This window comes from Poecilia reticulata, linkage group LG1 (genome assembly GCF_000633615.1).
Source record: "Poecilia reticulata strain Guanapo linkage group LG1, Guppy_female_1.0+MT, whole genome shotgun sequence".
Classification (NCBI taxonomy): domain Eukaryota; kingdom Metazoa; phylum Chordata; class Actinopteri; order Cyprinodontiformes; family Poeciliidae; genus Poecilia; species Poecilia reticulata.
Window position 1 is genome coordinate 5,152,237 of NC_024331.1, and position 26,502 is coordinate 5,178,738.

At 36.9% G+C, this 26,502-nt stretch overlaps 2 protein-coding genes across 5 annotated transcripts; one reads left to right on the forward strand and one right to left on the reverse strand.

Moving 5' to 3' along the window:
- The first annotated feature begins 2,239 nt into the window (after positions 1 to 2,239).
- On the forward strand, positions 2,240 to 18,050 carry sstr3 (somatostatin receptor 3). Of its 4 annotated transcripts, none has more exons than XR_001776880.1 (4): positions 2,240 to 2,364; positions 14,244 to 15,096; positions 16,292 to 17,337; positions 17,416 to 18,050. XR_001776880.1 is itself a non-coding variant. In XM_017306345.1 (4 exons), exons 2-4 carry the CDS (start codon positions 14,311 to 14,313, stop codon positions 17,208 to 17,210), a joined length of 1,311 nt encoding a protein of 436 aa, XP_017161834.1. In that variant the 5' UTR covers positions 2,240 to 2,364; positions 14,244 to 14,310; the 3' UTR covers positions 17,211 to 18,050. The 4 variants fall into 4 exon arrangements, 3 of the variants coding, with proteins under 3 accessions (XP_017161834.1, XP_008431947.1, XP_008432025.1); XM_017306345.1 differs by having other exon boundaries at positions 16,292 to 16,808; positions 17,203 to 18,050; XM_008433725.2 differs by having other exon boundaries at positions 16,292 to 18,050.
- Positions 18,051 to 18,128: 78 nt separating this feature from the next.
- LOC103479204 (protein CutA homolog) lies at positions 18,129 to 22,084 on the reverse strand. Its single transcript, XM_008433538.2, has 7 exons — positions 21,998 to 22,084; positions 21,450 to 21,515; positions 20,088 to 20,236; positions 19,787 to 19,846; positions 19,624 to 19,669; positions 18,698 to 18,747; positions 18,129 to 18,498 (listed from the first exon to the last, which is right to left on the reverse strand). Exons 2-7 carry the CDS (start codon positions 21,510 to 21,512, stop codon positions 18,399 to 18,401), a joined length of 468 nt encoding a protein of 155 aa, XP_008431760.1. The 5' UTR covers positions 21,513 to 21,515; positions 21,998 to 22,084; the 3' UTR covers positions 18,129 to 18,398.
- Positions 22,085 to 26,502: the final 4,418 nt, after the last annotated feature.

Here is a 26,502-nt window from a genome sequence, read left to right on the forward strand (position 1 = left end):
TGAGCAAAACAGACATTTTTATTGATTTATTAGTTTTTTTCTTTATTTTTTTTCAGAGCCCAATTAGTTTCACTTCTCTGCATCTGATCTTCATGAGGTCCACACATGCTAGAAATCCACAACATACATGAATCGTATAACAAATTCAAAATAAAGTAACTTTATAACAGAGGCGATAGATCAAAAATTAATTGTACCCTAATGAAAAATATAGAAAAGCATAATCAATATAAAAATGATATAAAATAAAGAAGAATCATTCAGAATAGTTGTTTTTCTTATAACTACCTTCTTAAAGTTGTTGTGTCTTGTATCATATTTTTACTGTATCGATTGCATGATGCCTTGGTCATGAGTTGCCCAATCATCTACAGCAGTCAGTCGGTGCTTTGTTTCAAAACCTTGGAAAGCAAAACCGCTCCAGCCTCCTTTTCATGCAATTTGTTGCTTTATGTTTTCCACTTTAAGTGTGCAATCACGACTTGTTTTGTTCTCAGCGAATCAAAAGTTGTTTGTCCCTGAGAAGCTTTACAATGCAGAACTTATTTGTGTTACAGTTTACTTCCCAGTTTAGGGAAACTTAATCTCAATATAAATCCAGATGTTCTTTTCAATCTTTTCAGGTTTGTTAGAGAACAGCAGTGAATGAACATGAAGACCAAGAAACAGCCTGAACAGATCACGGATAAAGTTGAGGAGAAGTTTAGAAAATGATGAGGTTATACAACAATATCCCGAATGCTGAGCAGCTGACTGAGCATTGAAAGTTGACGCAGTACGTAACAATTGCAAATCTCCCAAAATGGAGTAGGTGAGCTGACATGCTGTGCAAGGAGAGGTCCAGAGATCTGTAGAGAAGTAGCTCAGTCTGTCAACAGGACAAGCACAAATTGCATCCGTCTTTAACACGAACCCAAAAGAAGTCTTGTTTGCACTTTGGTTCAGGCCATGCCGAAGCAAACTGGTAGACAAAACTGATTCTGGTCGGATCTGAAATTAAACTTATAACCAGCTGGCAAACAGTAGACAATGGGAAATGCTTCCACTTAGTGGAGACAGAGAAATTTCAAGAATTTGACCACTGGGCAACTGGAGTAGCCTGAAACAGCAAAACCCTTCAGACTGGTCAAGCAGGAAAAGCCTGAGCTACAATGGAATGGTTTTCATGGCGTCTATCGCATCGTTTATCATTTATCGCGATACATTTCTTATGATAATATTTTGATTTATTGTTGTCATAAAAAATTCTAATTAATGATGTTTAAAAACCTCTAAAATTTTCAGGATTGTTATTTTTATGAAGTGATAAACAGTTTTATCATAACTTTTATTTTGATTGAAATAGTACCACAAATTATCGTGATGAAACTTTTACAATAAAGTTCATGTCGCACAGCCCTAGGAGAATATCTACTCCTCAGAGCTGCCCAATGTCTGGACTTAAGTCAAATTGAGAATATGTGGTAAGACTGGAATATTGTTATTCTATTTAATCCACCTACATTTGAGCTTTTTTTAAAAAATGGGTGACAATTTCAATGTCTAGAGTACAAAGGTGATTGATTTTCCAAAACACAAACAGCTTCAAGTGCAGTGAAAGGTGAGAAAAACTACTTCTCATTGACAGAAGGCTGAAATACACCTTACTTTTAGAGTTTTTGTTGTTGTCATTTTTGTCATTTTTTAACTTGCACTCCATGTATTATTTTCCTTCTACTTCATGTAGGATCTGCAATTTATAAAATTGTCACAAAATTTCAGTGAGTTTGAATACTTTTCCAAAGCACTCTAAATGTGCTATTCCCTATATTTTGGGGGATACAAAACCCAACAGGTGTTTTTATAGCATGTATTTATTGCAAGTACATTACTGTTTACTATAACACTATGTTTCGACTACTTTTTTTTTTTTGCGTGATTGTTTTTGTTTTTTTTCTCAATCAGTTGAGGTTCCGTTTTTGTGTGGATAAAAAAAATGCGTTTATTTCAATTAGGCGGCGTAAAATCTCAGCGGTTCCCATCTGAATCGTGACTGGTGTGGTTTTTTTGCACTTGCTGATATAATGGTCGTGTGTGTGTGTGTGTGTGTGTGTGCGTGTGTGTGTGTGTGTGTGTGTGTGTGTGTGCGTGTGTGTGTGTGTGTGTGTGTGTGTGTCGGCTCGGTGAGGAGGGTTGATGGGGAAGTCGAGTAGGTGAGCGGCATGGAGAGGTGGAGGAGGAAGAGGAGGGTGGGGGTCTCCTAGCATCCCTCAGCTGCACGCGGACGAAGCTCACAGATGAACGCGGCATTTTGCACGTTCACTTTATTGTCGGTTCAACTCTGACTTCACGGAAACGGTGAACAAAACGACTATATGGAGAAAGGTATTTATGTATTTTTTTTAATCATTTCAGTTTTGCTTGTTTAGTTGTATTGTTTTTGTTTGTGTTCTATAACCATGTTTTATTCCACAACAGATGTAAAACAATAAATTACAGGCGCTAGCTTGCCCGGTTTATCGAGCATCTCAGAAGTATTATTTTCGCAGTTAATGTTTTCATGCGCCTCTATTTTTTTCTCTCTTTTTTTCCTTTATCAACAAGTGACGGGATTTTTTTCTTTATTAAACTGGTTGTGAGGTCTTGATAGTTTTTTTTTCCCCTATCAAGTGTAGGAGTAATTCCGTCTTCATTCCTTCTTAGTTTAGCCAGGCAGTAAAAATACACTCTCGCCAACCACTTAATTAGATACACCTGATAAAGCAGTGAATCATCCTGTCTCATGGCAGCAACTCCTTTAGGTTATAGATGTGTGGAAGAATCGCTGAAGTTTAAACCAAGAATCAGAATGAGGGGGGAAATGGGATTTAAATGACATTGAAGGTTCAATGTCAGATTTCAGAAACTTATAGATATCTATTACAGTGTACAGAAGACAGTTTGAAATATTCAGTGAGCAGCAGCTGTGTGGAATAAAATGCCTTGTTGTTATACGCCAGGGGTGAATTGACAGACTGGTTTTAGGAAACTGAGGCTGCAGTTTAGTCAGGCTAACAGAAATGTGAGAGTAGCAGATTGGAAAACGGTTGCCAGAGCTGATGAGTCTCAATTTCTGCTGTAACATTCAGGTGGTATGGTCAACATTTGGCATTAAACAATATTAAAGTCTGTAAGCATAATATCAACATTTAAGGTTGATGGAGGAGGTGTAATGGTGTGGGGGATATTTTTTGCACACGCATCGGGCCACTTAGTACAAAACGAGTCACATCCTACTAGTGTTGCTGCTCATGTCCATCCTTTCATAGACAGTGTACAGATCTTCTGATGGCCACTGTGAGCAATATAATGTACCGTGTTGGAGACTTTAAACCTTCTCAAACTTGTTTAAAGAGAATATGACAGTCGGTGTATTGGTTTCCAACAATCACCAGACATCCATACAATATAATAGAGCATCTTCTGATAAATTCACAGTAACCACATGATCCCAATAATGGACCAGAATGCCAGAGAAAAATGTTTTTTAAATCTATGAAATGAATTATGAAGGCAGATCTGAAGGTGAAATGTGATCAATGAGCACCTGACCAAGTGGACAGCACGTGTAAATCACCGGATATTCACTCATGACTGTTCAATTAATCTTAAAAGGCCACAACATGATGCCTTTACGGATATTAAAGTGCAACATTGCAAGCTATAACCCAGTTTTCTTTTTCTCTAATATTTGCATTCTTATGTGCTAATAGTAATGTTAAATCATACACAGTCTTTCATAATCTCAGGGCAAATTTTTCGGAAGTGCATCATTTGCATCGTGTTATGGCCATGAGCTGCTCTCAATCTAAAAGTGTTTTCACATCTGATAGTTCAGCAGACTCGGCTTGATTGCATCATTTGCTACATTTTCAGTTATTGTGGTTCACTTTCACACAGCACTGTGTCAAATGAACCAAACACTGAAAACCTGTTCCCCCCTTCGCCTGTGGTGGCGCTGCACCAAGAACCACTGAAGGAATCTACACAAAACCCACAGAAGAAGACTCTGAATGCAATTTCCTTCTTCACAAAGTGTAAACAAAAATGGACTAGCATCAGATTTTAGCAGTTGTAGACCAAGAGTCATTTTTCCTCACTAGTTCTACACTCCTGCTTTTCTTTTGGTTGTATTTACCCAGAATGCTTTTCGCTGTTTGTAGGCGGACCAGAGTTCGATTGCGCATTCACACCTCCACAAACAAACTGGATTTTCTAGGCAAACGGACTGGAGTTGTATTAAAGCAGAGCTTGTGTGAATGCTTCCTTAAAAAGCGAAACTGACAGATATTGTGATGAGTTAGAAAGAGAGAGGTCGGGTTGATTAAATCCAGAGGAGGCAAGTGGGAACAGAGTGTCAAAGGAAAGTGAGAGAAGATGGGTTTGTGAAATGAAAAAATKAGTTAATCTACAAAAAAAGGAGATTAGATAGAAAAACAGGGTAGAGGAAGAGGAGCAGACCGGTCTTGGGACCACTTTCAGTCATTTGATTCCTCAATTGACTGAGTAGATCATTTCTCTCTCTGTGTGGTCTTCAGGTACTTTTTCTAAACAGGTAGAAAATCACAGATGAAATGTCACCAGTTCAGCTGCGTATCCACGGTGATTTGCAGAGAATGGATCATAAATTTCTCACTCCAAACTCTCTTCCCTTCTCCTGCACTCTGGTGACAAATTAAGGAGACTAATGAGACATCAGGCGTGGTCTGAGAGTATGTGTAAGCCAGGTTCAAAAATAAAAGAAGACAAAGAGCTAAATAAAAGAGGTTAGGAGCAAAAGGTAAGAGGGAGGATAARTGAAAAATGTCCCAAAGAGACTTTTGTTTGGCTCTCACTTTGAGTTTTAAACTGTTAACTGAAGCTGGAATGAAACGGAAAACAAATAATCTGTGGTGACCCTTTTTTCTCCCAGTCTCTTTGACTGTCGTCAGCCGTAGCTGTGGGTAGATACAGAAGCTTTTTATTTAATTGCTCAACGTCCACTTAGTAGCTTTTAAAGCTTTTTACCCATTTTTTTTCCAACTAGTCAATTTGGCACAAATTTGTATAGATGCATGTGTGCAGAACATTGTGTGGGAAGGCCAAAATAATTGTTGCTATTGTAGAATTGAACAGACAGTTTATCTATTCTCTCATGTGCTGTGGTAAAACATATCAAATAAATATTGAGAGTTCTACTGTTTTTTTGTTTCTTCTCTCCAGTTTTTGAACAGCGAGCCACCCTTCGGTGACGGTGTTTACCGTTTCCACCTCGAGATCAGCATGAAGATCTAGTAGGAGTATTGATCAGATTGTGGCAGATCTATGAGCCGCTGTCGGTCTTTGTAATGAAAAATGTGAAGGCGGCTGTGTGGCTGTAATGAAACTGGATCCAAACAACTGCAAATCCGGTAAAGGGATTGCAACAAACGCGGTAGACTCCCCTGGGGAATAAGACTGATAAGGACTGACTGATACGCCTCTTAGCTGATGTGGTCTCTTTCCTAGCCTACATGCTTTTTTCATCCTTGGATGTAACGTCTTCGAACTTCGAACATATTTYTGAGTCCTGGAATAGATATGAACTGCAGAGATTGCGTAATCTTTTTGAACTGCATTTTCTGAGAACGCGACAATCCTTGCAGTTGCTCGTAAAAGTAGGCATGCTTGAGAAGCATGACCCCACTTCTCACTGTTTGCTCTGCCAAACGGAACTCAGTTTCTCTGATAATGAGACTTAAGTAGAGCATTATGCTAGTTATGTAAATAGTGGTTCTATTTACAGCACCTGGCAAAAGTATTCATAGCCATTGAACTTGTTTTTTCAGTCTGCGATGCTCAAGCATTTTGTCACATTATGGCTTCACATTTCAGCTGTATTTTCCCAGAATTTCCAAGAAAGTCGCAATTTTTTGTCATGCACTCCCCAAATCTAAAGAAGATTGGCAAAATGTTCACCGTTAGACAAAAAAGACAAACACTGTAGGAAATAAAGCAAACATGTGGTCAGACAAGACAAAAACGGCACGGTTTGACCTAATGTGTGGATAAAAAAACAAAACAAAAAAAACATTTAGCCTGCCATCCCTGCAGCATAGTGGTGGTAGCATTATGCTGTGGGTAGGCCTTTCTTTAGCAGGAAACAAGAATTAGGCGAGGCTTGATGAGCAGATGCATTAAAAGATAAAAACAAGCCGATCCTGGAGGAAATCTGTTAGACACTCCAGGCTAGGATGAGACTCGTTAATTAACTTTACTGGATTATAAATTGTAAATATTGTGATAAAACAATAATATTGTCATTTTGAGACCAATTCCAACTAATACATTTATAATATTWGGAGATTTTACAGAATTAACAATTATCCCACAAATTATTGCAATAAATTATAATAGTAGGCTATGCACAACATTGTTTATCTGAATAATTTCTGCAGCTAAACGTAATGTTGTTTGGAGACCATTTTCAATATATYGATAATGGCATAATAATGCAAATTTGTCCTCTCAAAGGCTAATAAACTTTAATTTTGCACAGAACATTTCACTCTGGAACTGGAAGACATGTTAAAAACCCCAAAATAAAAACCATAAATAAAATAGATTATGGAGTCCCTGTAAACAAAAGTGGCCTTCAGAAATATTACTCATTAAAATGGAAATTGTCAACTTAATTGTAATTTGTAATTTATTATGCAAATAATTGATTAGTTACGTATTGCAGGCTTAGATGGAGATTCAACCTCCTGCAGGAAAGAAACTCTTAAGTTTACAGCCAGAGCTAGACCAAAGCTTCATGGTAGAATGGCCCAGTCAAAGCCCTGTGCAGGTCATACTGAGCCTGATTTATTGCACAATGTAAAATGGGCAACAACAAAAAATCAGTCTCAATATGTGTGGAACTGCTAGGAACATATTCTAAAAGGTTTGGTCTTTAAAGACCAAACTGATAATCATCGGAAATGTTTTTGAACTGCAGGTTGCAATGTGAGAGGTGGATTTCATGCAGCGCAGGTCCATTGTTATGTAAAACGTATCCGYGCAACCCATATTTTTCAGACCTGTTTCCTTCTCTCTGAGAATACCTGCTAACAATAAGCCAGAGTGTCTAATGTTGGGACTAATCAAATTAACAAAAGCAGCACTAATTGAACCAGGCTTTATGATTCATAAATCACCAGGCGCTGTCATTTTTTCCCTCAATTGGATGAAATGTACCATTAGCAAAAATGTCCCTTCATTATCAATGCATTGGCATCCAAGTGGTATTTTACTTATACTTAGGACATTAGTCACGATGCATAAATAAAATTTTCAGAATAAATACAAATCAGACAAGCACTTGTTTGATGTGGAGTGTGGAGTCAGTCAGTCTGTGTCTTAATGATTATGAGGAATTATGCAAACATCAACAAAATGGGCAGTCAGGAAGCAGCATCGGTTTGCATTATTGTTAATGGAAAGAGGCTTCCCAGAAACAGAATTGATACACTGCAAAAAAAATTTAAAATTCATCCCTGATTCATAAAATTGGGGGTTTTAGGCTTTTTCTTTCTAATCAGAAAACAGTCTTGTTCAACATCAGTTAAAGCCTTGATGTCTGATTTCCGTTTACTCTCATCTGTAGCAAACAAAGCAGAGCTCAAAACAGTATTATTTCGATAAAACTGTTCATTCTCTCTTAGCTGGAATTTAAGTTCAGAGTTCGAACATTTCAGCTGCCAGAAAGACATTCCTATACAAGAGAAGATCATTAAAATATCCGWATAAAAACTATAACTGGGGATTAAACGAGCAATGAGATGCAGAAGAATAGATTTGATTRAATATTTCTCACTGTTATGGATGGAAATGAACATTACCCAGAGTTGTATAAATGTCCCACAGCAACACCACTGGCTCAGTTCAAATAAACACTCCTGCATTCAGTGYGACCTTGGTTGTCAAGAAACTCATTTCAAATGAAGGTTATAAGAAAGACTTGCAGCTTGGTCATACAGTAAAACAAGTTGTGGATGCAGAGAAACTGCTGTAACAAAAGGTGATGCATATATGCAAAAAACATTAATTCCCCATGGAWTGTATATCAGAGTTCAAACAGATTTCATGTTAATCTTTAAAAAATATGCATATTTTGATGTTTTGAAAAGAAWAGGTTTMTTTTTTCTTAAGTATTAAAATCTAAAAGAAAATGATCATACATTTATATTCAACCTCCAGACTCAATATTTTATGATGCCACATTTTGCACTATTTTCAGCTTTTAAGGTGCGTTTCAACCAGGTTTACACATCAGGAAAAAAATTCTACTTGCTAAGTAGCTCAAGCTCAGTCAGATCRAATGAAGAGCACCAATGACAAACAACACAAATTGTGTTCAATTTAAATCTGGACTTTAAAACATGATTTTAATCCAAACCACTCCATTATAACTATGAATGGATGTTTGTAGTCACAAGCTTTTACTTGACTCATTTGTTGATGCAGTATTCTCTGAAAATGAGCCCTCATTCCTCTATGGTGAACTGCTCTGCAAGAACATCTTCCAAATTCTTAATTTTGATTGAAAGGAGACGTGCAATCTGTGATGAACTGGAAAAATTAAGAGGTGCACGACAAGGCATGTATGACAAAGATGCAGCAGATAAAGTTAGGAAGATGGAGAAAAGCAGATAAAAAAGTTATAGAAATGAAACACAAAAAGAGTACATAAAAGACGAATAAATAACATTTTCAGTTTTYCTTATAAATCTTCTGTGAAAATGTAGACGTTCAAAATCTCCTGTATAGCCGTCTGGTATATTATTACTTTGTATTAATGCTCATTACATTGATTACAGCGATCAATTGGTCTAAAGAAAGTAGAATTGCATCGATTCCAGTTTTCTAGCTGATGATCACTGATCTTTATAAAACCAGCACTGCTAATTGTGATTTCGGAAGGTACCTATTTTTTTCATGCTAAATATACCAAAAAAAATGGCTAAGTTGTCAGCAGTGGTGCTGACTGCTGTTAACCTGGTGGGCAGGTCTGCCTGTCAGTCGGTGAATGGGGTCACTTTCATGTGTAAGTTTTGGCTGACCGTCGATCACCCAAATGTAAATCGGAGCTGATCGATCTGTGTATCCCTAAAACACAGCAATAAAAAAAAGATATTTTATTGTTTATAGATCAGAACTATAGCTGATATTTGCTCTACTTGACAGACCTGTTAGTTTTAATTAAGTAAGGCGGGCATGCTGAGTTCTTTGGAAGAATTTTGTGAACCATGTTTTATTCCATTTCCACTTCCACCACTTTGTGTTGATTTATCACATGTAGTCCAAATGAAAAATATAGAAGCCTGGCGCTGTATACCCTGTTGGTTTATAGATGTCATTTTCAATCATGGGCTCTGACTTGTGAAATTACAAGGGTATAAAAACTTTGGGTCCAATTTGTAAAGTTGAAAATTAATTCATCATTGCTTGACATAATTATCCAAGCACCACCTAGAAAGAAACACCATTGTCCTCATGCTTTCCTGCCTTCCTCCAAACATGCTACCAATATTATCTATACATTATTTCCTACTAATACTGCATCTATTCAGCAACACTTTTTTTTCCCGGACAAATGTATCCTCAAATAGAAGCGAGAAGAGCGCCACTTAGATATAATTTGAGCATGCTGCTGACGTTTTCACAGAAAGATGGTAATGTATTCACAAATAATTGCTGTCCCAGTCACTCAAAACAGCCAGCATTCATTTTCAAAATGTTTCCTTTAATCACCTTGCAGTCAAACAAAGGCTGGAAATTGGATATGTAAACTTGAAAAGTGAGGGCTGCGCTCCTAATGGCTGCGAAATCCTGTTTGTGAAATTTGAGACAGAGGATTCGAAACGTTAAAAAAGGGTGAGACATCACAGAGTGAATATTAGTGWAATACCTAATAATCTTGCACAGCTTCATGCACAGCGGTTTTGCTTTCAAGCATAAGTGTTGTCGCCTGTTTATTACGTTACTATTTTTAATACTTGTGATGAACTGGGACCAGATAAGCCAGTAGAAAATCACCCAAAGGCTCACGGGGAGGCAAAAAGGTAATTGTATTAACGGTTTCACTCCACCTTTTTCCCCCCCCCGTTATAAACAAATGAAAACTGTGAAAAAATGTTCCGGAACCGTTCTAAATTATTTTCTATCTACATGCAACAGAAGCACATGAGGCAAATTTAGCATCCAAGATGCATCGCTCACATGTCCTCTATCAGCGTTGCCTTTGTGGCTCAGTGTAAAGGGGGCAGGCTCTTGAGTCAGCATTCATTCATGTTCCTATTTATCTCTTTGATTTGTTCCACACTAGGTCTTTTAAGCCTTGTCTTGACCTTATTTTACCATAGCAACATCTAAATGGATATTTCTTTTCCTGGATCTGGCTGTACAATGYGGCTGACACTGGGAGGAGATTCATTTTGGTTAGAAAGATTGTCCGTCTGTTGGTGTTGTGTTTCTCTGAGATTAGGATGGGATGGTGTGGCAAAGGTGTGTGTGTGTGTGTGTGTGTGAGAGAGAGAGAGAGAGAGAGAGAGAGAGAGATGTGTGTGTTAATATGCCTGCAGCGTGCAAACACATCAAATTATTTCTACAGTTCCAGTAGAAATCACGTTATATGCGTGTAGAACGTGATTTCTACACATTATAGGAATATATGTCACATRCATTTTGAGCTTTTATGCTTTATTTGATCAATTCTTTTTTTGTTTAATATAWCCTCAAATATAACAAAAATGAAATRCATACATATAACCTCAATAATATAGGGTATACATTTACTATTATGGCCAAATGCCCCTTAGAAACATGACAACATGATTCTGTAAGCATTGCTCAGCATGTTGTAAAATTCTTGCAGGATATTTGACCACTTTATGAAACTTTTTTCACTGGTACAATTAACTTTATTTTCTTAGGTTACCAAGCACATAAGTTAAGGGTGCCTACATTTTTGACTGAATGGCATTTATTTAACTACATCTCTTTCTTTATCACTCAAATAAAGGCAATGTTGACATGTAAATGTTTAATTAACAATCTAGTAAACAAAAGTCTTTTATTTGAATCAGAATTACTAAAAAAKCATTTGAAGAGCTGCCCTAGAGTTTTATGATGTGAAGCAATTAGATTTGGAAATGTATTTCATCTACTTGTATTTCTGTTACTAATTTTTACTTTTTTTTTTCTCCCCCTTATTGATTTGCCAGGAGTAAATCAATAAGTGTAGCCAGGAGTGTAGACAAGGGGCTACTTGCTTCAAAATTATTGGTTAATTGGTTTTACTGTAGTACTTCATTCAAGGTATCCCTTTATAGAAACAATCAATGAAAATGCTGTTTTCATTAATGCCCTGTGTTGGTGTATCTGAGTGATTTTAGCCTAATCCATTTGAACCGTGTAACCTCTTGTTTTTTGTGCTTTTTTTTTAGACATATAAAATATCTTTATCTCATTTCCTCACTGACAATCAGTATTATACAATGTTTTTTTCCAGTGATCCTTTGATTCATTGTCAGATTGATGCACCCTTCCTCCACTCCATTCACCTTTTTTTTTTTTTTAACTCAAGACAAAGGATCATGAGTTTCTGTAATTATCTCATCAGTAGTCCCTGCTCTACATCACACCATCCAGATCCCAATCATCTCTCCCACTCCCAGCCCCACAGCCACCAGTGACTCATTTGAGGGGATTTTCCATCCAACTTACAGCATCATCCTGTTTAAACAAATACGTCTTCAGGGGTTGGAGCACCAGAGGTACCCATATGTTTTTTCCCGACCTCCTTTCCATTGCAAGCTCTCTGCAAGTAAATTGAGATACTCATTTTTTCTTTCTTAGATTTTCTAATTRCACTCTTAGCAATAAAGATGGCGATGGTGATAAAACTAAACTATTGAATTTGCATTGAGCTGTGTGAGTTGGTACAACTGTTTAATTTGTTTAAAGATAGTTTTTAGGTGTATATTTGTGGCATTTATTCCTCCATTCTGAGGCCAGGATCATATTTCCTCCTTCTGATCATGTATTTTAATCCAAAGAAAGGAATACAGTAAAATACACAAATTTTATTTGAGCCTTATTCTGCAGTCATATTTGGGAGAGAAAAAAAAAAAGCTTTTAAGAACGTGGTAAAATGTACTCACATGGTAGTATTTATGAATGTGCATTTTTTTCTGTTTGCATTGCAAATCTTGTAAAGAGAAATTATTAATACAAGGTAATAAGGGAAGTAGTTCTTCATTAAAGTGTTTCAGCTTAAAATGTGGGGAGTTACTTTTGCATTTAGCCCAATCCCAAATATCTTAAGGTAACTGTTCCGTTTTAGTGATTAACACTGTAGGAAATATAATTATTATTATTATTATTATTATTATTATTATTATTATTATACTTTCCTGAACCTGTCCATCTCCTGCAGTGTAATTTATTTTCCCTTGCACACTTACCCCATATCTGCATGTGGCCACGGTTGTGTAMATTTTTTTCTCTCCATAGGTCGGTGCATCCTGTTTCCAACGCTGAACCAATTATTAGTGGTTGCTGTAAGGGACRAGGGTGTGCCTGTGGGTGGCATAGTAGTTATTAAGAAGCAGAGGATGRCTTTATAAACAAGTCTTCTGCTAATCAGACTAAGTACTTTGAGTGGTTGTGTCGTCGCCGGTTTGTTTTTGTTGTGACGGACGGAGGGCCGGTGCAGCTGATCAGCGTTTTAGTATGCGACAGGAGGCCCTGCAGACATGACRGCAAACTTTTCAAACTTTTTTCCTGTTGTTAACATCAACGTCTTCCTCGGTTCTTWTTTATCTACAAAAACCTGACCTATACATGTTAATATTTACTGATTAGAAAATTCTTATGAGTCTGCTGTGCTATGATAAAAGACTAATTTGGTCAATGTTAGGCATCAGGTAATRTGTWCTGCCTTCATTTAAAATAGTGCAATCTAGTTTATTGTCTCTATTAAAACTTTAGGTAGGCCAGACACTCAAAACCTAACTCTGCAACATGGGGCCCTACTTGTTGCCAACACCTCAGCAATCTCAGTAAATAAGAAAAGCAATTTCTAACACTTTGAGACTCAYATTGGGGAATGTTCCCAGGAGAGTAGCACTTTCTTAAATAATAAATGTCAATTATTCTCTGATTTCTTCTTTAATTTCTTCAAACCAAAAAATTAAAGAAGAAATATGTTGGTTTTTTTAGATTTTTTAGACTACTTCACGTTTCTAGTCAGGTTCTATTTAASCGATTTGTTTATCCTACAGACTTGGCAGTCATCAGGTTTGGGTGTGGTTTGTTCATATTGTACTCAGCTGTCAAAAAGTTCTGCTTAATCGCAATTAATTCATGATTTCACACTTTTCCACGGTGCTGGTTGGGTTTTTTTTGGGTTTTTTAATCTGAATAAAATCATCATTTGAAAACTGCAGTTTGCACTATCGCAGTTTGGGGAAGGGCAAAAAACAAAGACAAGAAATCAGCACAAATTTACACAGTCCTGTTATTTCTAGCCAATCTCCAATTGATTTCCAATGTTGTGATATTCTATAGCATGAGCTTAGTAACTCAGAGCTGCAATATACACCCTGGATAAGTGCTACACAAACATAGGAGTAGTGCAATTATAACAATTGATCTCAACTCAAGCTTSAAGTGGCTCACATGGGAGTGATTTTCCTTTGACCACTTTTGGGGACAATCATAGACTGTATATGATACATTGAAATGTCAATCTAAGACGGACAGGTATGGAAAAAGGGGGGAAACAAGGTAGTGACAACATYGTCAATACACAATAGAACAATGTAATGTAAACCTTTAACCCAAATACAGAAGAATTAGCCTATGGAACAGGGGCTGAGATATAAAACATGACCTCATAGTTATGGCAGGACTTAACTTGTCACATAACACAATTTACTCTCTTGATTTTGGACCAACATCCAAAGATTTATAGATACTCTATAGATAATCTATGTTTGAATAATAATAGCAGTTTAGGGAGTAAGAATTTAATACGGTMYCCTTTATTTTGACTTGTCACTTGGAAGGCCTGGAAGCCACCAATTAGTATAGACAATAACTTTAGTTAGCCTTTATCAAATCTTCGACTAAATATCAAGTTACATTTTTGATGTAACAAGCCCTTTAGAAGGTCTTTATATCTCAAATTTTCTGAAAGTTTTTTCTTCTTTTCCTTGTAGGGCTACTGATGTGTCATTGATGGGATCCCGCAGGCTTGACTAATGTGTGATATCTTTTAAAACCTCAATGGAGCTCATCCAGGCCACCCAGGTTTCCMTGGTGCCGCAGGAAGGAACCACTGCTGCCTGGAACAACAACTCAGTCCTTCTCTACTACCGCCCGTTGCTCTCCACTGTCCCCTACCCACCACTTCCCAGCATCAGTCCAGCTGAGGAATCTTTAATATTTAACAGCAGTTGTTTAAACTCTACTAAAAGCACACCCACGTCCCTCCCTGGGTTGGCAGGAATCTTCATTCCTCTTATTTATGGCATAGTGTGTATAGTTGGCTTACTGGGAAACACTCTGGTCATCCACGTCATCGTAAACTACACCAAGAATGAGTCGGTCACAAACATCTACATCCTCAATCTTGCCATCGCAGATGAACTTTTTATGCTAGGTTTGCCCTTTTTGGCTGTGCAAAACGCTCTCCTCTCTTGGCCCTTTGGCTCACTGATGTGCCGTGTTGTGATGACAGTGGACGCCTTCAACCAGTTCACCAGCATCTTTTGTCTCACTGTGATGTCAGTGGATCGGTACTTGGCTGTCGTCCACCCCATCCGGGCCTCCTGGTGGCGACGCCCCCATGTAGCAAAGGCCATCAGTGCAACAGTTTGGCTGGTCTCCTTTGTGGTGGTGCTGCCAGTGGTGGTCTTCGCCGATGTTCTGAAGGATGATGGGAACTGCAGCATCGTGTGGCCTGAACCAGCCGAAGTGTGGAAAACATCTTTTATTGTGTACACATGCACTGTTGGCTTCTTCTGTCCTTTGCTTGTCATCTCTTTATGCTACCTGCTGATCATCGTCAAGGTACGACCTTTCCCTAAGTTCCTGCGCTCCTTCAAATATCCACTTCTTTAGGTCCTTTTGGRCTTAGTAACTTATAAAATCAACAATTAAGTAATCTCACTAATATCTTTTAWTGCTTAAATAAACAGAAACACTGCATAAGTAGACCTAAGCTCTTCAAAAGAAATTATAGGGTAAACATTGAGAGCAACATTAGATAACTCAAGATTTGACTCTTCAATATCACTGTTTATGTTTCTGAAATGTAAAATTAAGTTTTTGACATAATTTTGSGTATTACATACCTGGTATACATTAACTTTCAAAGAAAGTTCTGGAAAAGACAAAAGAAAGAAGGAGCTCCCCAGTSCAAAAACTGGGGAGCTTGTTGATTGGTGTTTCTAAATATTCCTCATTCCTCAGTTACATTTTGAATGAGAGGAATAAAGAAAAACAAGTTCCTTGATTTCCTTTTTTTCAGTATTGTATAAAGTACTGAAATCTCAGAGTCAAGTAAAAGTATAGGTACCTCTCCAAAATATGACTTTAGTAAAAGTCYAAGGCACTGACTGAAATGTTACTTGAGTTAAAGTCTTAAAGTATCTGAAACGTCTTGTACTTAAGTATGGAAATTACTGTAAAAATGGATGTACTCAAGTAATGTAATGAAAAGAATAAGTAAAATGTAAAACAAGGCAAATGCAGTTTGAATTACATTTTTTATATTTTGGTGAACTTGTCAAATACACTTAAAATAATGTACACAGCCAAGTGCAGGCAAAATTAAACCTGCCAATAGATATACCTGCAGGCATCATTTAGTTAAGAAAATTAGGTGCTTTACCTATACCACAAGGTTAACTTAACCTGCTTTACAATTGAAACAGCTTCTGACATGAACCACATATGCATATGTGGTCCATATCGTATGGGGTTCCATTTGTGTCCGACTTTGTTGCAGTCAATCAGTAGATGGGGTCAAAACACTAGCGTTTCTCTCCCTCGCTTTTTTGTAACGAGTAACTAAACCACTCATTGAAAATGTATCGGAGTAAAAGTATGCAATTAAGTTCGGAAATATAGTGAAGTAAAAGTGAAAGTTATCAAAAATKTTCATACTCGAGGAAAGTATGAAGTACTCCAAAATATACTTAAGTAAAGTAGTGAAATGTTTTTACTTTGTTACTATACAACACTGTTTTCTTTTTCCTTACAGGTGAGGAATGTTGGGAGGCGGACCCAGACCACATCTTCCAGACGCAGGAGGTCGGAGCGAAAAATCACACGAATGGTGGTGGTGGTAGTAGCAGTGTTCGTTTTCTGTTGGCTACCGTTCTATGCCCTCAACATCCTAAACCTCCTCGTGGTCCTGCCCGGAGACTTCAGGGGGCTCTACTATTTTGTTGTCGTGCTTTCATATGCAAATAGCTGCGCCAACCCCATATTGTACGGTTTTCTGTCAGACAACTTCAAGAGAGGCTTCAAGAAGGCCTTGTGCCGCGCTTCACGCAAGGTGAAGAACAATGAAAAGGCTGGCACCGAGGTACAGCGGCCGACGGAGGAGTGGGGCGGCATCGTACTCCTATCGCAGAAGAGAATCACCAACACCCACGAGAAATATTGTGGTGAAAATGATGTACTGGAGGAAGTGGTTGGAGCAGAGGGGGGCTTGCAAATGAGAGAAAGGAGCAGATTGTCACATAAAGGACAAAACTCCAAAGCAGAAGATGATGGTAAATCTCCTGTTATGCAGAAAGCTAATCCTGAACCGACTCCAGGTGATGATGCTCTTGAGGTAGCTCATTGTAAGGCCAATAAAAGTCGTAACAGGAACTCACAAACTGAAGAAGCCACAGACAAAAACTCTGTGCTCGATATCAGCTACCTGTAAGAGTTGGTGACAGGGCCTGCCATTTACATTGTGCAATTCTTTAAAGTTTAGAGACCGTTTTGATGCAAAGGTTTTTATACGTGATGTAACTAACTTTGTGATGTCAACCCATCAAAATCTCAGATAGGACTTTTATTTAAATGTGTAGAACATGTTGAAAGACCCTCATTTTGGGGAAACTGGTTGAAGTATTTCAGTTATTGCTGCTGGCATTTACTTTTTTCTCACATTTTCAGTATTATGACCAGAAGTTCCCTTCAGACTGACAGAAGGTTAGACTTTTGACAAAGAGGCTCTCACCAGGCTGATGAAACTCCTCACCTTTACATGGGGAAGGCTTTATTACAGCATGTACTGCTGGTACTTTAAAGGTGATTTTAACTTCTAAACAAGGAACAACTTGTGCTGAAAAGGCTTATACACTGTATGAATCATGTTCTCTGTGGTAGATGGCAGATAATGATTGACCTACTGTGAAATGGAACAAAAATGTCAAGTGTTCAGCTGCTACATCCTTCAACAGTAAGTATTCAATGTACAGACCTGAGTGTTTTGTGGAACAGCATGCAGATTGAACTGAGCATTATTAAATATCAGGCATATATTTTCACAAAAATCAACTATTTGCCATAATTTTCGATGAAAGATATGGAGTAAGAGTAAAAGTGAGCCTCTAATACGGTCCTTTAAAGTCTTTTTTCTTTCAGGTTGAAATGTTTTAAATGATATTACAGTAGCATACCATTAATGTTATGTTTAAATATCTGTATGATTGTGCTGAGATAAAGGAACTTGAATAATTAAGTGTCGATAAATAATGAAGCTTTTAAAGCTCAATTGATACAGAAATGTTTACTTCATTATAGCCTGGATCAGTTAAATTATTTCAATGTTATGGTCAATATAGTAGTATCGTATTTTGCGGTGAAATGTGTATTTTATAAATTATTTAAAACTTATAGATCAAACCAAAATTAACATATTTGTATAAAATATGTAGTGGACATTCTGTGTGAATGGTGATAAACAAGATAAAGTGTTTTGTGTGTTGACATTGCACTCAATAAATGGGAATACCTTGTGATGTAAGCTTTATCACTTTAACTATTTTTAAACTGAGTGGGCCAACATTGAATATAACAAATGACAAAGCACAAAATAATTATATTGGAAACATTTATTTCACATTTCAGCCCAAGAAAACAGCAATAAATCGTTTCCAACAGGTCAAAGCAGCAAACGTTTAGTTTCAGAAACGAAACGGATGCTGCCCTCTAGTGGTAAGAAAGCGTATTGGGTTTATAAAACTTAAATGACGCTGTAGTTTTCTTTGATTTTTTTTTTTCACAATAATCACTTTCATCTATGTTTTCTGCAGTTTGGTAACAGTTGCAATTTTGTTTCTTTTTCACATTTCCCCATCCATCTATTTCTACTCGGGCACAACATCTCCTATCCACTTGAGATAAGGTGGGTTTCCCTGCTCAATAGGCAGACTGATGACCTCGGCCACCTCGTAGGGATGGTTGGAGCTGGTGAGGAAAAACAACCATTTCATTTACAGTCAGCACATTGCACTACGCAGAACACGTCAACACCAGTACTTAAGGTTGTACTCTTTGACTGCATAAACGATGGCAACTAATGGACCAGATAGAAGCCATAATTATCCTGTTAGATTTGACTGCAGCAAATGGTCAAAATTTGACCAAAATAAAAATAAAAACCTACCGGACATATTCAGCAAGAGCAGGCACTCTGGAACTTCTTGTTTTGATCATCTAAATAGGAAAGACACAACGTCATATAGATTTTAAAAAAAAATGCTGTATATTGGATTTTGGACACAAGTGTTAATGATGTCAAACTGCTGAGCAGGAGCTAATGTTGAATAAAGTTTGTCCAGCTTTTTGTTGAGCAGACAATATTAGCAAACTGTACTGTAACTGATTTCTTAAAAATCAGTTGGGTTAAACATAAAACAGTATAAATATATGAGTCATATTAAAACTAGTGTAGCTAGGGTTTTATCTAACACATTAGACTCCACTTAAGACAACTTTGAAACCATGTGTACTACACCATCCTCCATTTGCTATAACCAGCCTCATAAACACCAAAATGATGCATTTTGCTTTAAAATCAATCAAATGTGGAGATAAAATAGTTTCCTTCTGTGGAAATAATCTGACATAAGTAGCATCTGTCATAACTTATTTACCAAGTGTAAGTTAAAACTTGATATTCTGCATGAGAAGCCCTTGTGGAAGTGTTTTAATGATGTCTCATTAATCCTAACCCTAAGTGACTTATTTTTTCCTCATTATTGTGACATTTAGCTAATAGAAATAATTTTACTGATTTTGGCTGACCTAAAACCAGAGAGGTTTGGTGTGATTTAACTTCACACATTGAGGAGAAAATAGAGAATCATGTGTCTTTTTCAGAGTGTCACATTCTAGCTTAAGCTGCATTTCATCACAAATTTTATATCTTCAGATTTTAGATTACCATTTTATATCCACATATGCTGCATATGTTGTAAATATTTTATTTATATTATAGAAGTGTTTGGAGAAAAAAAAAGAATCAATGTACTTAATGTGCTATGGTTTCAATTCCAGTGTGGATTTTAAAAAGTCTGAGTCAGCACTCACCAGAAGCACTTCATTATCCTCTTCGATCTTTCCCTGCCATTCATATCTAGAAAAAGATATAAAAGACAAGGCCAAGATAATTTTTTGAATCAATAGGGAACAAAATATGTTACAAAAACTTCACCTTTATAGAAAGCTGAAAGACAATGAGGTGAAAACTTACACCGATTTAATCGCTGGGACAATGTTCACACAAGCAGCCAGTTTCCTTTCCACAATCCCCCTGGGAGATAATTGGAAACAATAAGCAACTGTATGCATTGAAAGGTAAATATTTAATATTACACATACATATATACGTGGAAAAAATATAACATATTGTCAATTGCGTGGCTAAAAAAGTTTAAACTTTTTATCCATACATATTTACTATATTAAACTATTGAGGACAGTTTCATAAGTTACTGACTCGAACGAGTTTTTTTCTCTAATTATTAAATCAGGCATTTAGAGCATGGGCTCACCTAGCCAAGTCTTTAGCTACAGTGTCATTTGGACAGGTGACGAAAGCAGCAGAGTGTGTTCCCGACATGTACGTCTCGGATGCCATGGAGAACGCTCGCAGTCCAACAGACCTCAGCAGCTGGAACATAAACACACTCAGGAGCGCCGTCTGAAATACACAAACACACACAGCCGGGAATGAAGATTGATACTGGGTTTGAGATTAAGGTCACAAACTGAAGGTTAGACATTCTTCTTCTGTGGTAAAGCAGGTTTCGTTATGTAGAGAAAGTCCTCAAAAAAACCTCAAAGCATCGGACCAGCCACTTCTATGTTTGGTTGTATTTCTAATGTTCTTTTTCAAAAATATGTTAGTCTGCGCTAGATGTCATGGAGCAAACACAATGTTAAGAAGTTCCACTTTTACCCCAACAACTTTGAAGATCATCAAGATACTTTTGGCCTCTGTTTTTTTTTACTCAATGATTTTTATACCCCAGAACCCTCAATTTCTGCCCAGACTCTTTCTCATTGGTTAATAATGAACTGCATCGTCAATTAAACTGTAAAGTGAGATTTGAACTGCTTTAGATGTTGCTCTGGGTTTGTTTTGTCTCTTCCTGGATGAGGTTTTGATATAATTCTGATCAGCTAGCTACTCCTGGAAAGGTTTCCTGTTTGATATTTTTGTGATATTTCCAGACTGATAGACGTCAGTAAATTTGTTTCTACTCTACTCTTGAATTTCTTTAGCCATGAGTGTTAGTATTTGAGATCTTTAGCCTACTTCATCATGCTTTCAGAAAGGTTGTGTATAAGTAATTTCTAAGTGTGCACCGATAAATTGGCCTCGATTTTTTATTAATTATTAATTATTATTATTATTATTATTATTATTATTATTATATTTTTTGGGGGGGATATTGGGCGATCCCTACATGAGAAACCTTTTTCTGATTTAAAAGAAAAGGAGGGAGGGGGGTTATCGGTATTAACCAAAAATAGAAATCAACAAATCAGGCTTTTTAAATTCCGGTGCACCCCTTGTTCTTAATTGTAAAGGTCAGATTCCTCACTGAACAACAGAGGGGTCACGTTTTCACACAAGACTGTTTTGGTTTGAACAGTCTTTTACCCAATATATGAAATCACCATTTAGAAACTGTTTTAGTATTTACACAGACAATATTTATCTAATATTAAAATCTGCTTGAGGATCCAAACTATTTCAATGTTGTGGAGTGCGGGCTCTATACAATGTGGCAAAAAAACCAAAACAACAACAACAACAACAACAACAAAAACTGAATAACATGAAGAGTGAATTCATGTGTGCATGTAGTAAAAGGTCAAAATGAAACGTCTGCAACATAAATTCTCACCAAAATCAGAGCTTTTAAGGATCCACTCTGGAATGTCTCTGCACCGGGCACTCCAATGCGCATCGCCTGTGTAGATATACATTTACGCACGTTTCTTGTATCATAGTCTTGTTTTATTTGCCAATGCGTACTTTCTCAAACCGATTATTTCCAACAGACAGTACAGGTACAGGAAACGAGTGGCCAGTCTATATGACTGTGCAGGTCCTGGGTTTGAATACATTCATTCTCCCTCACGTCTTATTCATAACGCTTGAAACGGAATTATGTCGCTTCACAAGCCTGACATCACAGCGGTTTGTACTACATACTCATGAGGTCGAAAACTACAAAAGACTTAACAAGCGCTGCACATCAATTCAAAATCAGAAGTAAAGGATTCAAATATGACACGCAAGAAGTAATATAAACAGTTCAACAACAAAAAAAACCACTGACGACAACAAGGCAAAGAGAAACTAGAGGACACCGCAGCACTACATTTATACTTTTTAGAAAACGAAAAATGTTTAACATGTATTTTTTCTTTGTTTCTTGAGCAACTTTACCTTACGACAGTGCCACTCTCCCACTTTCTCGCTGCCGCAAATTGTGACAGTGGTATGTTTGTGAAACCGTCGTAAATGAGCCGTCACCTGCTCTCTCTGTAAAAGCAATTTTCACATCAAGGAAAATAAGAATTAAAAAAGAAATAAATTATTTTAAAGTTAGCATAATTTTTTTGTAAAGCTCAATGACATATGACATATATATATTGCGTTTATGTATAGTTTTGCGACATAAAGTGTGCTAATAGGACAACATAACGTTAGATACATAGATCTATCTATCTATCTATCTATCTATCTATCTATCTATCTATCTATCTATCTATCTATCTATCTATCTATCTATCTATCTATCTATATAGATATAGATCTATCTATATAGATATAGATAGATATAGATATAGATCTATCTATATAGATATAGATAGATCTATCTATATAGATCTATATAGATATAGATCTGGATATATATAGATCTATCTATATAGATCTATATAGATATAGATCTATATAGATATAGATCTATATAGATAGATATAGATCTATCTATATAGATAGATAGATAGATAGATAGATAGATAGATAGATAGATAGATAGATAGATTCTAAAATCTAGAATAATTAAAAGCTTAACACCATGTATAAAAACTAGGATATATTATTGGATTGAATTTAACATTTATTTATTTATTTATTTATTTATTTATTTATTTATTTTATGCCTAATTACAATTTTAATAAAAGCAGAAATGGCATATTTTGCCTTACATTATTTTTGACAGTTTTAAAATTTGCTCAGTCAAATTGTACTATTAGAATTATTATTAGAAAGTTTTTAGTGATTTAAAAAAATTGCTTCCGTTTATGCCATTCTATTACATATATAAACAATATTATTGCTTTAAAGGCATAATGTTAAAGACAGAATCAGGAAATTGATTTAAAATGCAAATTTTAAAAAGTGACACAAAATCTACTAATAACGTGACACTAATGAAACTTGCCTCCGGCCAGGTTTGTTTAAAAAAATACTTCTTCTGAAACTTTTGTGACCAGTTAGAGGCAACAAAATGGAGAATATCTTACTTTAAATCTTTAAGCAGCAAATAAACAGCATACGATGTAGAAATATACACAATATGAATGTTACTGATATAATGATGTGCATAAATTGTCTTTGGTATGTACTGGCTAAGACATGCTATGGCTAGAATGATGTAAAATAACGGATATACAGATTACACAACAATGCAGAGTAATGATTTACAAACACACACATTTTACATCTTTATTATATATAAAAATATGTACAGTATATTTGGTTCTCCAACTGAGGACTTTTGGATCAGGAAGAGAAAGTTACACTCAAAGTATTGAAAAATTCCAACAGAGAGATAGCAGTTCAGCAAACAGCCACAAGATGGCAGCTTTTACTCAAAATACAAGATTTCTATCTTTTTTATTTTCTTTTTTTTATTTGGTTATCATGATGTCTGTTATGGTAGCTTGCTTATATCAATTATATTCCTATAGATACAGTGAACAGGTTTCTGTTTTGAAGTGTCACGCAACCAAAACAATTTATTTGTAGTTGTGGATTTACAAACAGCTCCTGCTCCTAAAAGCGACAGCCTTAGCGAATTCGCCCACGCTGCCCTTTCTTTTGCTTCATTTTTGATTAAAGAAGAAGACAAGCATTGCACCTACACTGGTCTTTACACACACACACACGCACACACACTCACATACTCACATATGCACAAACATTTCACATGAACACTTGGAAGAAGACAGGCCTGAGCTGCAGCTGATGTAAGAAGTGAACCAGGAACTACTGGACACACATGAAGACAAAGCGGGGAGAGTTAGATGAGCTCGTCAGGGTTTTGCAACGAGGAGCGTTGGTGGTGGTGGTGGTGGTGGTGAAGATGGTGGGTGGGGTAGATTTGTTCCCATGGAAACTGTGCTGTCAGCACATCTGTACGGGTTATACGCTGTCCTTTCGTATTTGAATCCTGCGGCCTCTCGCCACCTCAACCAGACATGACAGCGTGCTCTCACATGCAAAAAAAAAAAAAGGAATAATAATAAAAGAGCAAACACAAACTGTCAATCCACACACATTCTCACCAAGAAAGCATCCCCTAACTTGGCGCTTTGAATCCGGAGGATGGTTATTTTACAAATTGAAACCGCGCCTGTGTGCATTTATTACAGAAATGTAGCAGCGACCCAAACTGGGAGGCTCCTGTTCCTCCAGCAGGGTTTCTCTCTCATTTTGCTCCTGTCCATCTCCTTCTTCCACCTCTCTCTTTTGCCCCTTCTGCCTGAAAGCATGAGGAGAATCAATATGTTTTCAATTTGCGGCAGAGCCTTCCTCCTCTGCATTCTAATAAGGCTTGACTAGCCCTTTAACTTCCGGAGAGAGACGGACGAAGAAACAGAGAGAGAGACAAGCTTTAGGTGAGGCCAGACTTCAACTAAAGGACGTTGCAGCCGAGATGTCAACTCTAAAATCAACGAGGCATGCTTTTATGAACATTTCCTGGGCCACACTTTCTCCTGCAATGGAGCAAAAACGTCGTCGTCACAGCTGCACTGCCCACCTTTCAGTTCACTGAGTGGAGTTCCTCCTTGCTTTCTGTTTTCTTGAAATTTCCAACAGGTGAAATGTTTATGTTGTCGTGTCCTCCACGGTTTTAGAGCCAGGCGTGTTGACAATTCATTTCAGAGGGTGAATTAAGTCAGGTCTCAAGTCGTTAGTTTATTATTTCCTTTGACCAGATACTTGCGCAGTTTAACATTTCAAAAATAAATCCGCTTAGTGAAAACCCGGCAATTTTGAAAACCTTTCGTTTTATGATAACGAAAGGTTATAGCACCAAAAAAGATTTGGTTCTAAAGATGAGGTGGTTTTTTTTTTTGGCATTATCGAAATTGATTTATTTCACAAAACTGCAATAGAAATGCTTTTTTCTTTTTTTTTAGCCACACGAGTCACATGATCAACAACCGGATGTTACTACTGGCAGAAAAGACGAAGAAGACAGGAAGTAGTTGAAGGATCATGACGTGACATGTTTTTTAATTACTGTGTGAACAATCCGATTCTCGTGTGATTTTAATTTTGTTTGTTATTTAATGGAAATGACGCAATTGCTAATTTGTGGGGGGTTTTATATTATATTGACAACGTTTTGCATTTGGGTAACACTTTATTTGAAGGGGGGTGAATAAGACTGACATGACACTGTCATGAAAAATTAGGTAACTTTATGTTATTAAAGGTAAAGTTTAAACAGTAATGATTTCTTGGTTAATGTCAAGCTGTCATAACAAAGACATTTTGAATAACGTCAACTTTGTATTAAAAGTGTCATAATTTACCGAATGACGCTTTATGACAACAGTCATAAATATTCATGAAGGCTTATTCATGTTCATGACATGTTATGTCATGTTTATGAAAGTGTCATGACAGTCTTATTCACCCCCCTTCAAATAAAGTGTTAACTGCATTTATAATGGAAAACGTACAAAAGCAGCTACCGTCCCCTTCTTTACAGCGTAGCACATTAAAACAAGAGGCTTATCTTCCTCTTAAATAGCATCACATAAATTCATCGCAAGATTATTTAGAAATGTTCTACTAAATCTGTGCCTAACTATGAGCAAATTCCTATTAATTTACCTTTATGTTCATTATGATTTTACAAGAGCTTGTAACAAAGTTAATGGTGGGCATTCATATGGACTTGATTATTGCCTATTCCTTACAATACTCCACTGTCGAAATGGCAAATTGAGCTGTCATGATTAGCTTAGACAAACTGCATCTGATTCACTCTGAGCAGCACTGGATTCTGCTTCTCTTAATAACGCACCAGGGAAATCCTAAATTATATATTGGCCAGGAAGATCAAAATGTTAGAAATTATGTACCACCAATCATCCACAGGCTGCTGCGGGCTTCTGACACTGAGGTTTGATTGGGATCTGTTCAGCTGAAGGTCAGACTGATGTGTCTGCGCAGCGGAAACAAGGCGAAGGGAAAGCAGAGAAAAGGGAAGGAAAGAAAGAGAAATTAGAAAAGACAAGAGAACAGAACGAAAACGGAAAGGAAATGAAACAAAAACAAAGAAAAAAAGAAGGGGAAGGAAAAAGAAGAAAGGGAAAGAAAAGAAAAGAAAAGAAAAAGGCTGCTTTCTGTCTTGGTTTGTGATAAGCCCAGAAATATGCACATTTGCCATCAAAATAAACCAAATTACATCATCCCATCAGACTGGGAAGGAGCTCACCTTAGAGATCAGAGATTCAGAGACAATCCACCAGAGAAAGTCAAACGTCAACACAGTCAGTCCAGCGGTGTTCAAACGTTTTGTCACACAGGACAAACAGTCAACTCAAMAGTACTCAAGAGCCAAGATACACACACACAGACACACACACGCACGCACGCACACACACACACACACGCACACACACACACACACACACACACACAC